This window comes from Scyliorhinus torazame, chromosome 8, assembly GCF_047496885.1.
Source record: "Scyliorhinus torazame isolate Kashiwa2021f chromosome 8, sScyTor2.1, whole genome shotgun sequence".
Taxonomy (NCBI): domain Eukaryota; kingdom Metazoa; phylum Chordata; class Chondrichthyes; order Carcharhiniformes; family Scyliorhinidae; genus Scyliorhinus; species Scyliorhinus torazame.
This window is the reverse complement of record NC_092714.1, coordinates 81852568-81868694: the sequence shown is the minus strand read 5'-3', so window position 1 is coordinate 81868694 and position 16127 is coordinate 81852568. Positions and strand designations below refer to the sequence as shown.

General features: G+C 49.0%; 1 protein-coding gene across 3 annotated transcripts in view; it reads left to right on the top strand.

Moving 5' to 3' along the window:
• Nucleotides 1-16127, top strand: part of arl6 (ARF like GTPase 6) — a 78201-nt gene that overhangs the window by 34194 nt on the left and 27880 nt on the right. For all 3 annotated transcript variants that reach the window (XR_011948676.1, XM_072513910.1, XM_072513909.1), the window contains 2 exons: nt 9067-9135; nt 15831-15925. Coding sequence is in view for 2 of the 3 variants with exons in the window: in XM_072513910.1 (XP_072370011.1) it covers nt 9067-9135; nt 15831-15925 (164 nt within the window). In the remaining variant the exon portion in view is untranslated. The remainder of the gene's footprint in view (nt 1-9066; nt 9136-15830; nt 15926-16127) is intronic.

Below are 16127 nucleotides of genomic sequence, written 5' to 3'. Positions count from 1 at the left end.
CTGCTGACTTTCACCCAACATTTTCCATATTTATTGTTGGCAGTTCTCTCTTCTGATGTTGTCCTTCTTTCGTTTAAACCTGCCTTCATCACTCCTCTCCTCAAAAATATCAACCCTTGGCCCCCACTATCCTTGCAAACTACCACCCAACCTCCAAACCTCCCTTTCATCTCAAGTCCTTGAACATTCTGTGACTTCCCAAATCCATGTCAATCTTTCACGGAACTCCACGTTTAAATCCTTCCAGTCAGATTTCCACCCCACAGTACTGAAACAGCTTTTATAATGCTGCACATTTCTCACCTGACCCAGGTCGGCAGAGCAGACGGGAAATGTGCACCTGGGTAAGTAAAAAAGAGTAGAGTGGGATCTGATGGTGATCAGGCGCTTAAGTGGCCAGCAGTGGGCCTTCTCCAGAAGTAAGAACACTGGGGGACGGAAATCCCATCCCGTGAGTGCTGTTGACAATCAGTGGCTGGCAGCTTTCCATTGCAGGCAATTGGAACAGGAACGGTAGCATCTGGCAGCAGTGGATACATTTGAGGTCCAGGATCAGTGACAGACCCAGTCCACAGGGGTGAATGATGCCAGGAGTGCCTGACAACAGGAGAGTTCCTGGGAGCCCACAAGCAAACCTTTACAGGATTCTGCCTTCAGTACAAGCGGCAGTGGGCAAGATTGATGACAAGATGGGAAGGCTGCCCACAAGCTGGGTCAGAGGCAGAAAGGTGCCAAGATCCTCACCTGGCATCCTCCCACCTGATTAAATACCACCTCTCATCTCCCACCTCCAAACTTGTCTTCAGTCCCAACTTCAAACTTTGTTCCCTAGTTATCAACTCCATCTCTCTCTCCCTGGCAGCAGCCTGAGACTAAACCCATTTGTTTACAATTTTGGTGTCATTTTCGATCCCGAGTTGAGCATCTGATTAAATATTTACATCTACTAAAGTGTTGATATTATAAGGAGGGTCCATATCTTCTGCATTCAATCATATTTCGCACAGTAATGTTAATACTGTGTATGGGGACTTCCGGGTGCGGCGCTGACCAGCTGAGTCGCACGTTTCGGCAGCTCCCGGTGGAACGGACTTTTGGGCTCTTAATAAGAGCCCCAACGGCAATTTTAACGGCTAAAAGTACTGTGCGGTGAACCAGAAGGGAATCCCCCCTGGATACGGATGAAAAAAGGAGAGGAAGGTGGCCGGATTGCGGTGGATCCTTTAGAGCAGCGGCAAGGAAGGCAAGCAAAAACAAAGGTGGCGTTGGAAGGTGGCAGTTTAATATGGGGCCCTGAACAACACGAGTTTTTGAAACGCTGCGTGGAAGAACTCAAAAAGGAAATGAAGAAGGAGCTGTTGGCCCCGATATTACAGGCGATCGAAGGGCTAAAGGAGGAGCAAAAGACCCAGGAGCGGGAGCTTCGGGTCGTGAAGGCAAAGGCTGCCGAGAATGAGGACGACATACAGGGCCTGGTGCTGAAGGCGGAGATGCACGAGGCACACCATAAACGATGTGTGGAAAGGCTGGAGGCGCTGGAGAACAACGCGAGGAGGAACAACCTAAGGATTCTTGGTCTTCCTGAAGGTGCGGAGGGAGCGGACGTCGGGGCATATGTGAGCACGATGCTGCACTCGTTAATGGGAGCGGAGGCCCCGGCGGGTCCGCTGGAGGTGGAGGGAGCATACCGAGTGATGGCGCGAGGACCGAGAGCAGGAGAAATTCCTAGAGCCATAGTGGTGAGACTCCTCTGTTTTAAGAACAAAAGAACAAAGAACAAAGAAATGTACAGCACAGGAACAGGCCCTTCGGCCCTCCAAGCCCGTGCCAACCATACTGCCCGACTAAACTACAATCTTCTACACTTCCTGGGCCCGTATCCTTCTATTCCCATCCTATTCATATATTTGTCAAGATGCCCCTTAAATGTCCCTATCGTCCCTGCTTCCACTACTTCCTCCGGTAGTGAGTTCCAGGCACCCACTACCCTCTGCGTAAAAAACTTGCCTCGTACATCTACTCTAAACCTTGCCCCTCTCACCTTAAACCTATGCCCCCTAGTAATTGACCCCTCTACCCTGGGGAAAAGCCTCTGACTATCCACTCTGTCTATGCCCCTCATAATTTTGTATACCTCTATCAGGTCGCCCCTCAACCTCCTTCGTTCCAGTGAGAACAAACCGAGTTTATTCAATCGCTCCTCATAGCTTATGCCCTCCAGACCAGGCAACATTCTGGTAAATCTCTTCTGCACCCTCTCTAAAGCCTCCACATCCTTCTGGTAGTGTGGCGACCAGAATTGAACACTATACTCCAAGTGTGGCCTAACTAAGGTTCTATACAGCTGCAACATGACTTGCCAATTCTTATACTCAATGCCCCGGCCAATGAAGGCAAGCATGCCGTATGCCTTCTTGACTACCTTCTCCACCTGTGTTGCCCCTTTCAATGACCTGTGGACCTGTACTCCTAGATCTCTTTGACTTTCAATACTCTTGAGGGTTCTACCATTCACTGTATATTCCCTACCTGCATTAGCCCTTCCAAAATGCATTACCTCACATTTGTCCGGATTAAACTCCATCTGCCATCTCTCCGCCCAAGTCTCCAGACAATCTAAATCCTGCTGTATCCTCAGACTGTCCTCATCGCTATCCGCAATTCCACCAACCTTTGTGTCGTCTGCAAACTTACTAATCAGACCAGTTACATTTTCCTCCAAATCATTTATATATACTACAAAGAGCAAAGGTCCCAGCACTGATCCCTGTGGAACACCACTGGTCACAGCCCTCCAATTAGAAAAGCATCCCTCCATTGCTACCCTCTGCCTTCTATGGCCTAGCCAGTTCTGTATCCACCTTGCCAGTTCACCCCTGATCCCGTGTGACTTCACCTTTTGTACTAGTCTACCATGAGGGACCTTGTCAAAGGCCTTACTGAAGTCCATATAGACAACATCTACTGCCCTACCTGCATCAATCATCTTAGTGACCTCCTCGAAAAACTCTATCAAGTTAGTGAGACACGACCTCCCCTTCACAAAACCGTGCTGCCTCTCACTAATACGTCCATTTGCTTCCAAATGGGAGTAGATCCTGTCTCGAAGAATTCTCTCCAGTAATTTCCCTACCATTTCCCTACCATTTCCCTACCAATTTCCCTAAGGATAGAGAGATGGTCCTTAGATGGGCAAAGAAAACTCGGAGCAGTAAATGGAAGAACGCGGTGATCCGCGTTTATCAAGACTGGAGTGCGGAGGTGGCGAGAAGGAGGGCGAGCTTTAATCGGGCCAAGGCGGTGCTTCACAAAAAGAAGATAAAATTCGGAATGCTGCAACCGGCAAGACTGTGGGCCACATATCAAGGGAGGCACCACTACTTTGAGACGGCGGATGAGGCGTGGACTTTTATCGTGGAAGAAAAATTGGAATGAGCGGGTTATTAAAAAAAGAACGTTTGATACAAAGTGGTGGGGCGAGTATGGGGGGCGAAGAGGGGGGTAAAAAGGGGGGAAAGATGAGTTTTATGTACTAATCCTGCGATGTGGTAACTTTTCTCTCTTCCACAGGTGGTGATGGGGGAGGAGGGGAGGTGGAGGAGATGGGGCGTTGGCCATTGGGGGCGGGGCCAAGGGGGAAGCGCGGGCTCGGTTCCCGCGCTATGATAATCATGGCGGGAATAGGGAAGCAGGAAGGAGGGGGCGTCGCACGGTGCGAGCCGAGGTCACGGGGGGAAGCCGAGGTCGGCCAGAGTTTGCTGACTTCTGGGAGCAACATGGGGGGTGTAACTACGCTAGAGGGGGATCTAGCGGGGGGGGTGGGAGAGGGGAACTATTGGGCTGCTGCTGCTGGGGAGAGGGGGGAGCTGGTATGGGGTGGGATGGGCGGGGGGGCACCGCCTGGGTGGGACACAGCTGCGTGGGAACCGGGTGAGGAGCTGGAAAAAGGGGATGGCTAATCGACAAGGGGGGGGGTAAAAAGCCCCCCAACCCGGCTGATCACGTGGAACGTGAGAGGGCTGAACGGGCCGATAAAGAGGGCACGGGTACTCGCACACCTTAAGAAACTTAAGGCAGACGTGGTTATGTTACAGGAAACGCACTTGAAACTGATAGACCAGGTGAGACTACGCAAAGGTTGGGTGGGGCAGGTGTTCCATTCGGGGCTAGATGCGAAAAACAGGGGGGTGGCTATATTAGTGGGGAAGCGGGTAATGTTTGAGGCAAAGACTATAGTGGCGGATAGCGGGGGCAGATACGTGATGGTGAGTGGCAAACTACAGGGGGAGACGGTGGTTTTGGTAAACGTATATGCCCCGAACTGGGATGATGCCAATTTAATGAGGCGTATGCTAGGACGCATCCCGGACCTAGAGGTGGGAAAGTTGGTAATGGGGGGAGATTTCAATACGGTGTTGGAACCAGGGCTGGACAGGTCGAGGTCCAGGACTGGAAGGAGGCCGGCAGCAGCCAAGGTGCTTAAAGATTTTATGGAGCAGATGGGAGGAGTAGACCCGTGGAGATTTAGCAGACCTAGGAGTAAGGAGTTTTCGTTTTTCTCCTATGTCCACAAAGTCTATTCGCGAATAGACTTTTTTGTTTTGGGAAGGGCGTTGATCCCGAAGGTGAGGGGAACGGAGTATACGGCTATAGCCATTTTGGATCACGCTCCACATTGGGTGGACTTGGAGATAGGGGAGGAAACAGAAGGGCGCCCACCCTGGAGAATGGACATGGGACTAATGGCAGATGAGGGGGTGTGTCTAAGGGTGAGGGGGTGCATTGAAAAGTACTTGGAACTCAATGATAATGGGGAGGTCCAGGTGGGAGTGGTCTGGGAGGCGCTGAAGGCAGTGGTTAGAGGGGAGCTGATATCAATCAGGGCACATAAAGGAAAGCAGGAGAGTAGGGAACGGGAGCGGTTGCTGCAAGAACTTCTGAGGGTGGACAGGCAATATGCGGAGGCACCGGAGGAGGGACTGTACAGGGAAAGGCAAAGGCTACACGTAGAATTTGACTTGCTGACAACGGGTACTGCAGAGGCACAGTGGAGGAAGGCACAGGGTGTACAGTACGAATATGGGGAGAAGGCGAGCAGGTTGCTGGCCCACCAATTGAGGAAAAGGGGAGCAGCGAGGGAAATAGGGGGAGTGAGGGATGAGGAAGGAGAGATGGAGCGGGGAGCGGAGAGAGAGAATGGAGTGTTCAAGGCATTTTATAAAAAATTATACGAAGCTCAACCCCTGGATGGGAGGGAGAGAATGATGGGCTTTCTGGACCGGCTGGAATTTCCCAAGGTGGAGGAGCAGGAAAGGGTGGGACTGGGAGCACAGATTGAAACAGAGGAAGTAGTGAAAGGAATTAGGAGCATGCAGGCGGGGATGGCTCCGGGACCGGATGGATTCCCAGTTGAATTTTACAGGAAATATGTGGACTTGCTCGCCCCGCTACTGATGAGGACCTTTAATGAGGCAAAGGAAAGGGGACAGCTGCCCCCGACTATGTCTGAGGCAACGATATCGCTTCTCCTAAAGAAGGAAAAGGACCCGCTGCAATGCGGGTCCTATAGACCTATTTCTCTCCTAAATGTAGACGCTAAGATTCTGGCCAAGGTAATGGCAATGAGGAGAGAGGATTGTGTCCCGAGGGTGGTCCATGAGGACCAAACTGGGTTTGTGAAGGGGAGACAGCTATACGGAGGCTGCTAGGGGCAATGATGATGCCCCCACCAGAGGGGGAAGCGGAGATAGTGGTGGCGATGGATGCCGAGAAAGCATTTGATAGAGTGGAGTGGGATTATCTGTGGGAGGTGCTGAGGAGATTTGGTTTTGGAGATGAGTATGTTGGATGGGTGCAGCTGTTGTATAGGGCCCCAGTGGCGAGTGTGGTCACGAATGGACGGAGATCTGCATACTTTCGGCTCCATAGAGGGACAAGGCAGGGATGCCCTCTGTCCCCATTATTGTTTGCACTGGCGATTGAGCCCCTGGCAATAGCATTGAGGGGTTCCAAGAAGTGGAGGGGAGTACTTAGAGGAGGAGAAGAACACCGGGTATCTCTGTATGCGGATGATTTGTTATATGTAGCGGACCCGGCGGAGGGGATGCCAGAGATAATGCGGACACTTCGGGAGTTTGGAGAATTCTCAGGATATAAACTGAACATGGGGAAAAGTGAGTTGTTTGTGGTGCATCCAGGGGAGCAGAGCAGAGAAATAGAGGACTTTCCGCTGAGGAAGGTAACAAGGGACTTTCGTTACTTGGGGATCCAGATAGCCAAGAATTGGGGTACATTGCATAGGTTAAATTTAATGCGATTGGTGGAACAAATGGAGGAGGACTTCAAGAGATGGGACATGGTAACCCTGTCACTGGCAGGGAGGGTGCAGGCGGTTAAAATGGTAGTCCTCCCGAGATTCCTCTTTGTGTTTCAGTGCCTCCCGGTGGTGATCACGAAGGCTTTTTTCAAAAGGATCGAAAAGAGTATCATGAGTTTTGTGTGGGCCGGGAAGACCCCGAGAGTGAGGAAGGGATTCTTACAGCGTAGTAGGGATAGGGGGGGGCTGGCACTATCGAGCCTAAGTGAGTACTACTGGGCCGCCAATATCTCAATGGTGAGTAAGTGGATGGGAGAAGAGGAGGGAGCGGCGTGGAAGAGATTGGAGAGGGCGTCCTGTAGGGGGACTAGCCTACAAGCTATGGTGACGGCCCCATTGCCGTTCTCACCGAAGAAATACACCACAAGCCCGGTGGTGGTGGCGACTTTGAAAATTTGGGGACAGTGGAGACGGCATAGGGGAAAGACGGGAGCCTTGGTGGGGTCCCCGATAAGAAATAACCATAGGTTTGCCCCGGGGAGAATGGATGGGGGATTTGGAATATGGCAAAGAGCAGGAGTAACGCAACTGAAAGATCTGTTTGTGGATGGGAAGTTCGCAAGTCTGGGAGCGCTGACCGAGAAATATGGGTTGCCCCAAGGGAATGCATTCCGGTATATGCAACTGAGGGCTTTTGCGAGGCAACAGGTGAGGGAATTCCCGCAGCTCCCGACACATGAGGTGCAGGACAGAGTGATCTCAAAGACATGGGTGGGGGACGGTAAGGTGTCAGATATATATAGGGAAATGAGGGACGAGGGGGAGATTATGGTAGATGAGCTGAAAGGGAAATGGGAAGAAGAGCTGGGGGAGGAGATTGAGGAGGGGCTGTGGGCTGATGCCCTAAGTAGGGTAAACTCATCGTCCTCGTGTGCCAGGCTAAGCCTGATTCAATTTAAGGTGTTACACAGGGCGCATATAACTGGAGCACGGCTCAGTAAATTTTTTGGGGTAGAGGATAGGTGTGCGAGATGCTCGAGAAGCCCAGCGAATCAGACCCACATGTTCTGGTCATGTCCGGCACTACAGGGGTTTTGGGTGGGGGTGACAAAGGTGCTTTCGAAAGTAGTGGGGGTCCAGGTCGAACCAAGCTGGGGGTTGGCTATATTTGGGGTTGCACAAGAGCCAGGAGTGCAGGAGGCGAGAGAGGCCGATGTTTTGGCCTTTGCGTCCCGAGTAGCCCGGCGCAGGATACTGTTGATGTGGAAGGAAGCCAAGCCCCCGGGGGTGGAGACCTGGATAAATGACATGGCAGGGTTTATAAAGCTGGAACGGATTAAGTTTGTCCTAAGGGGATCGGCTCAAGGGTTCACCAGGCGGTGGCAACCGTTCGTCAAATACCTCACAGAAAGATAGAGGGAATGGAAAAGAAGAAGGTAGCAGCAGCAGCCCAGGGGGCGGGGGGGAGGGGGGGGGGGGGTGAAGGAACCAGAAGGGCTCTCAGGGTTGTTAATATATATGTATAATATGTATAGGTCGTTGCTATAAATAATTGTATATTGGACTGTTAAATCATATTTTTGGAGAGTGTTTATCTGAGACAAGGCAGTTGCCATTTAGTTTTAGTTTTTGTTATATATTATTTATGCTTTGTTTATAAAACAGGTCATTGTTATTTATACTGTTATATTATTGTGTAAAGGATACACAATGTACTGTGATGGTTGACCAAAAATTTTCAATAAAATATTTTTTTTTAAAATACTGTGTATGGGATGGATCTCACGACTTTGGACTCTCAAACCTTCCTGATCAATTAAGCTAATGGGAATACAGGGTGGTTACTGTTATAAACTTCTGGCATTTTCTTGTGAACTTCATTTTTTGTATGCTGATAATTATAATCGGATTAATTAAAGTTGCTGTTTAGCAATGTATCTTAGCCATGTCACTGAAGCATACTTGTTTTTCCATGTGCGACAATTACAGAACATGCTGTGGAGGCACATAAAGAGCTTCAGCATTTTATTGCACAATAATCTAAATAAAATTAGTAAAACAAGATTAATTGAGCATAGTAATGTCTCACAATATCTCTAAAGCTATATATGGATGATTTTCACATGCTAGGTTCAGCATTCAAACTTTGTTATTACTGAAACACCAACACACTTGTACTAAGTAAGCACTCATTTTCTCAACAAGTAAAATCTTTCACTCAATCTAATGGAGTTTTAAAGTTAATTTAGTAAGGGTAGCGATATAAGAGTTTGGCATAATGATATAATATGATGTAACTGAGGTTCTACTGGGTATGCACAAATGGAGGTCCATGTGGCAATCTCTCTGCATTTTGATTGCTATGGTATTCTATAGTGCAGCAGTCAATGTTGGAAAATAGTACAGTTTTGGCATAATCATTTTCTATCAACTTGGATAAGTGGCATGTATACCAATAGAGAGAGTATGTGAAATCTGGTGCCTGCTAGCAGTGTTAAAAGAAGAGCACTTACTAATTCATCTGAAGTCTCCCTAACTACTATTTAAGCTAAAAACTAATCTTGTTAAAATATGTATGTTAAGCAATTGTCATTAATATTGCCAACATTAATTTATAGATTTATACTGAACGAATGGAAAATGTACTGTGTGTCCATCTCCAGAACTTGGTTTGGGGAATTGAGCATAATATTTAGTTTGCAAATATATCAGACATCTGGTTGATGCTTTTCTTCTTCTTTCTTCACCAGCCTCTCTTTTACAGTATTTGATATGTCTGGCCAAGGAAGATATCGAAACCTATGGGAACACTATTATAAGTAAGTGCTGGGTACAAAAAAATGCAATAGGTTACTACAAAATGTGTTCCTTTTGCATAACCACAAGAGTTTCAAACCAGTCATCAAACTTGTAACTCCATCATTGTTCAAAACATCATATAACTTTGTTTCTTATAAAAGTTAAAAAGACGAGACTTCCGGGTGCGGCGATGACCAGCTGAGTCGCACGTTTCGGCAGCTCCCGGTGAAACGGACTTTTGGGCTCTTGATAGGAGCCCCAACGGCAATTTTGACGGCTAAAAACACTGTGCGGTAAACCAGAAGGGAATCCCCCCTGGATACGGATGAAAAAAGGAGGAGAAAGTGGCCGGATTGCAGTGGATCCTTTAGAACAGCGGCAAGGAAGGCAAGCAAAAACCAAGATGGCGTCGGAAGGTGGCAGTTTAACATGGGGCCCTGAACAACAGGAGTTCTTGAAATGCTGTGTGGAAGAGCTCAAAAAGGAAATGAAGAAAGAGCTGTTGGCCCCGATACTACAGGCGATCGAAGGGCTAAAGGAGGAACAAAAGACCCAGGAGCGGGAGCTTCGGGTCGTGAAGGCGAAGGCAGCCGAGAATGAGGACGACATAAAGGGCCTGGTGGTGAAGACGGAGGTGCATGAGGCACATCAGAAACGATGTGTGGAAAGGTTGGAGGCACTGGAGAACAACGCAAGGAGGAACAACCTGAGGATTCTTGGTCTTCCTGAAGGTGCGGAGGGAGCGGACGTCGGGGCATATGTGAGCACGATGCTGCACTCGTTAATGGGAACGGAGGCCCCGGCGGGTCCGTTGGAGGTGGAGGGAGCATACCGAGTGATGGCGCGAGGACCGAGAGCAGGAGAAATTCCCAGAGCCATAGTGGTGAGATTCCTCCGTTTTAAGGATAGAGAAATGGTCCTTAGATGGGCAAAGAAAACTCGGAGCAGTAAATGGAAGAACGCGGTGATCCGCGTTTATCAAGACTGGAGTGCGGAGGTGGCGAGAAGGAGGGCGAGCTTTAATCGGGCCAAGGCGGTGCTTCATAAAAAGAAGATAAAATTTGGAATGTTGCAACCGGCAAGACTGTGGGTCACATATCGAGGGAGGCACCACTACTTTGAGACGGTGGATGAAGCGTGGACTTTTATTGTGGAAGAAAAACTGGAATGAGCGGGTTATTAAAAACAACGTTTGAACAAAGTGGTGGGGCGAATGTGGGGGGCGAAGAGGGGGGTTAAAAAGGGGGGAAAGAGGAGTTTTATGTACTAATCCTGCGATGTGGTAACCTTTCTCTTTTCCACAGGTGGTGATGGGGGGAGATGGGGAGGTGGAGGAGATGGGGCGTTGGCCATTGGGGCGGGGCCAAGGGAGAAGCGCGGGCTTGGTTCCCGCGCTATGATAATCATGGCGGGAATAGAGAAGCAGGAAGGAGGGGGCGTCGCACGGTGCGAGCCGAGGTCACGGGGGGAAGCCGAGGTCGGCCAGAGTTTGCTGACTTCTGGGAGCAACATGGGGGGAGTAATTACGCTAGCGGGGGATCTAGCGGGGGAGGTGGGAGGGGGGAATTACTGGGTTGCTGCTGCAGGGGAGAGGGGGGAGCTGGTATGGGAGGGGATGGGCGGGGGGGCACCGCCTGGGGGAGATACAGCTGCGTGGGAACCGGGTGAGGAGCTGGAAAAAGGGGATGGCTAATCGACAAGGGGGGGGGGGGGGTAGGAAGCCCCCCAACCCGGCTGATCACGTGGAACGTGAGAGGGCTGAACGGGCCGATAAAGAGGGCACGGGTACTCGCACACCTTAAGAAACTTAAGGCAGATGTGGTTATGTTACAGGAAACGCACCTGAAACTGATAGACCAGGTTAGGCTACGCAAAGGTTGGGTGGGGCAGGTGTTCCATTCGGGGCTAGATGCGAAAAACAGGGGGGTGGCTATATTAGTGGGTAAGCGGGTAATGTTCGAGGCAAAGACTATAGTGGCGGATAACGGGGGCAGATACGTGATGGTGAGTGGCAAACTACAGGGGGAGACGGTGGTTTTGTTAAACGTATATGCCCCGAACTGGGATGATGCCAATTTTATGAGGCGGATGCTAGGACGCATTCCGGACCTAGAGAAGGGAAAGCTGATAATGGGGGGAGATTTTAATACGGTGTTGGAACCAGGGCTGGATAGGTCGAAGTCCAGGACTGGAAGGAGGCCGGCAGCAGCCAAGGTACTTAAAGATTTTATGGAGCAGATGGGAGGTGTAGACCCGTGGAGATTTAGCAGACCGAGGAGTAAGGAGTTCCCGTTTTTCTCCTATGTCCATAAAGTCTACTCGCGAATAGACTTTTTTGTGCTGGAAATGGCGTTGATCCCGAAGGTGAGGGGAACGGAGTATACGGCTATAGCCATTTCGGATCACGCTCCACACTGGGCAGACTTGGAGATAGGGGAGGAAACAGGAGGGCGCCCACCCTGGAGAATGGACATGGGACTAATGGCAGATGAGGGGGTGTGTCTAAGGGTGAGGGGGTGCATTGAAAAGTACTTGGAACTCGATGATAATGGGGAGGTCCAGGTGGGAGTGGTCTGGGAGGCGCTGAAGGCGGTGGTTAGAGGGGAGCTGATATCAATAAGGGCACATAAAGGGAAGCAGGAGAGTAAGGAACGGGAGCGGTAGCTGCAAGACCTTTTGAGGGTGGACAGACAATATGCGGAAGCACCGGAGGAGGGACTGTACAGGGAAAGGCAAAGGCTACATGTAGAATTTGACTTGCTGACTACGGGCACTGCAGAGGCACAATGGAGGAAGGCACAGGGTGTACAGTACGAATATGGGGAGAAGGCGAGCAGGTTGCTGGCACACCAATTGATGAAAAGGGGAGCAGCGAGGGAAATAGGGGGAGTGAGGGATGAGGAAGGAGAGATGGAGCGGGGAGCGGAGAGAGTGAATGGAGTGTTCAAGACATTTTATAAAAAATTATATGAAGCTCAACCCCCGGATGGGAGGGAGAGAATGATGGGCTTTTTGGATCGGCTGGAATTTCCCAAGGTGGAAGAGCAGGAAAGGGTGGGACTGGGAGCACAGATCGAGGTAGAAGAAGTGGTGAAAGGAATTAGGAGCATGCAGGCGGGAAAGGCCCCGGGACCGGATGGATTCCCAGTCGAATTCTATAGAAAATATGTGGACTTGCTCGCCCCAGTATTGACGAGGACCTTTAATGAGGCAAAGGAAAGGGGACAACTGCCCCCGACTATGTCTGAAGCAACGATATCGCTTCTCTTAAAGAAGGAAAAGGACCCGCTACAATGCGGGTCCTATAGACCTATTTCCCTCCTAAATGTAGATGCCAAGATCCTGGCCAAGGTAATGGCAATGAGAATAGAGGAATGTGTCCCGGCGGTGGTCCACGAGGGCCAAACTGGGTTTGTGAAGGGGAGACAGCTGAACACGAATATACGGAGGCTGTTAGGGGTAATGATGATGCCCCCACCAGAGGGGGAAACGGAGATAGTAGTGGCGATGGATGCCGAGAAAGCATTTGATAGAGTGGAGTGGGATTATTTGTGGGAGGTGTTGAGGAGATTTGGTTTTGGAGAGGGGTATGTTAGATGGGTGCAGCTGTTGTATAGGGCCCCGATGGCGAGTGTGGTCACGAATGGATGGGGATCTGTATATTTTCGGCTCCATAGAGGGACAAGGCAGGGATGCCCTCTGTCCCCATTATTGTTTGCACTGGCGATTGAGCCCCTGGCGATAGCGTTGAGGGGTTCCAAGAAGTGGAGGGGAGTACTTAGAGGAGGAGAAGAACACCGGGTATCTTTGTATGCGGACGATCTGTTACTATATGTGGCAGACCCGGCGGAGGGGATGCCAGAAATAATGCGGATACTTGGGGAGTTTGGGGATTTTTCAGGGTATAAATTGAACATGGGGAAAAGTGAGTTGTTTGTGGTGCATCCAGGGGAGCAGAGTAGAGAAATAGAGGACCTACCGTTGAGGAAGGTAACAAGGGACTTTCGTTACCTGGGGATCCAGATAGCCAAGAATTGGGGCACATTGCATAGGTTAAATTTAACGCGGTTGGTGGAACAAATGGAGGAGGATTTCAAGAGATGGGATATGGTATCCCTGTCACTGGCAGGGAGGGTGCAGGCGGTTAAGGTGGTGGTCCTCCCGAGATTCCTCTTTGTGTTTCAGTGCCTCCCGGTGGAGATCACGAAGGCTTCTTTTAAAAGGATTGAACAGAGCATCATGGGTTTTGTGTGGGCCGGGAAGACCCCGAGAGTGAGGAAGGGATTCTTCCAGCGTAGCATGGATTGGGGGGGGCTGGCACTACCGAGCCTAAGTGAGTATTATTGGGCCGTTAATATTTCAATGGTGAGTAAGTGGATGGGAGAGGAGGAGGGAGCGGCGTGGAAGAGATTAGAGAGGGCGTCCTGTAGGGGGACTAGCCTACAGGCTATGGTGACAGCCCCATTGCCGTTCTCACCGAGGAACTACACCACAAGCCCGGTGGTGGTGGCTACACTGAAGATTTGGGGACAGTGGAGACGGCATAGGGGAAAGACTGGAGCCTTGGGGGGGTCCCCAATAAGAAACAACCATAGGTTTGCCCCGGGGGGAATGGATAGGGGATATGGAATGTGGCAAAGAGCAGAAATAACGCAACAAGATCTGTTTGTGGATGGGAAGTTCGCAAGTCTGGGAGCGCTGACCGAGAAATATGGGTTGCCCCAAGGGAATGCATTCAGGTATATGCAACTGAGGGCTTTTGCGAGGCAACAGGTGAGGGAATTCCCGCAGCTCCCGACACAAGAGGTGCAGGACAGAGTGATCTCAAAGACATGGGTGGGGGATGGTAAGGTGTCAGATATATATAGGGAAATGAGGGACGAAGGGGAGACTATGGTAGATGAACTAAAAGGGAAATGGGAAGAAGAGCTGGGGGAGGAGATCGAGGAGGGGCTGTGGGCAGATGCCCTAAGCAGGGTAAACTCGTCGTCCTCGTGTGCCAGGCTAAGCCTGATTCAGTTTAAGGTATTACACAGGGCGCATATGACTGGAGCACGGCTCAGTAAATTTTTTGGGGTGGAGGATAGGTGTGCGAGGTGCTCGAGAAGCCCAGCGAATCATACCCATATGTTTTGGTCATGCCCGGCACTACAGGGGTTTTGGATGGGGGTGATCAAGGTGCTTTCAAAAGTAGTGGGGGTCCGGGTCGAACCAAGCTGGGGGTTGGCTATATTTGGGGTTGCACAAGAGCCGGGAGTGCAGGAGGCGAGAGAGGCCGATGTTTTGGCCTTTGCGTCCCTAGTAGCCCGGCGCAGGATATTGCTAATGTGGAAAGAAGCCAAGCCCCCGGGGGTGGAGACCTGGATAAATGACATGACAGTGTTTATAAAGCTAGAGCGAATTAAGTTCGTTCTAAGGGGGTCGGCTCAAGGGTTCACCAGGCGGTGGCAACCGTTCGTCGAATACCTCGCAGAAAGATAGATGGAATGGAAAAAAGAAGGCAGCAGCAGCAGCCCAGGATCGGGGGGGGGGGGAGGAACCAGAAGGACTCTCAGGGTTGTTAATATATACTGTATAATATGTATAGGTCGTTACTACAGATAATTGTATATTGGACTGTTAAATTATATTTTTGGAGAGTGTTACTTGTGATAAGGCAGTTGCCAATTAGGGTTAGTTTTCATTTTTGTTATTTATTATTTATTCATTTTTTGTTTATAAAATAGGTCATTGTTATTTGTGTTGTTATAATATTGTGTAAAGGATGCACAATGTACGGTGTTGGTTGACCAAAAATTTTCAATAAAATATATATTTTTTTTAAAGTTAAAAAGACAAGATAAAGCTCTGAACTAAATCAGAACTAAATTAATCTATGCGATTAATCTATTTTTACAATATCAGACTAAATGGCCATTTGGTTTTGCATAGCTGTTGATTATGAGATCCATGATTGTCCTTGTCAACGTCAGGATTGTGTTGCAGTTGTGGAATGTGGGAGCTTTTAGACAGCAACACAATCCAGCTGAAACACATCTGCAGAAAGTGTGAGCAGCAAGAGGAATTCCGGATCAGGATTGTTGATCTGGAAGCCAAACTGCATACACTGTGCAACATCAGTATGTGGCTTAATTCAGACACAAAATATAAGGGACTAACTTGCATTTGCATCGTGTCTTCACTCTCAGCACTTTAAAGCCGGTAAGTTCTGCTCACTGTTGTTCGATAAGCGAATGCGATAATCAATTTACGCAGAGGTCCCACAAACAACAATGACAAAAAATGATCAGTTTGTCTGCCATTGTGACAGGTAAATATTGGTGAGGGTATCAGGAGTACTACCCTGTTCTTCAAATAGAAAAGGGTTACCCACCTGAGTGGGCAAATTAACATCTCGTTCCAGAAGGCGAAAGTGCTGCCACTGGCAAGTTAATGTAGAGGAATAATTACCATCTGGTTTCTTTAGCTTATAGAGAAATGGATATTGGTTACTTCAGATGTTATCACCATTTAAAAATTATAGTATTGTGTGTTTATAATGTATCATCAGTTGTTAAAAGTGAGGTGTGCTAATTTTGGCCTACCATTCTAAATCGGTAATGTATGCAATGTGTGTTGGCTACTACATGCATAATCTTCATTTAGTATGACTAAAGTGATATAGTTTTAATGGTGCAGCTTCATACAGTGTAATATCTCTTCATGGTCACTTCAGGGAAGGCCAGGCCATTATTTTTGTTATTGATAGCAGTGACAAGTTGAGGATGGTGGTTGCCAAAGAAGAACTTGACACACTTCTTAATCATCCAGGTAGGATAATTTATCTTTGTTTCTGTTTCATTTTATCTTTAAGAAATATTAATTCATCTTCCTCCGACAGCTATAAAAATAGACAAAATTGGTGATCAGTCTTTTTATTTTTTTAATATTGCTAACTGTTATGGTGTGCAGGGGAAGGTGTGAATATATTACTGAAGCTTTCATAAAAATTCCAGCTGTAACACATTATTTT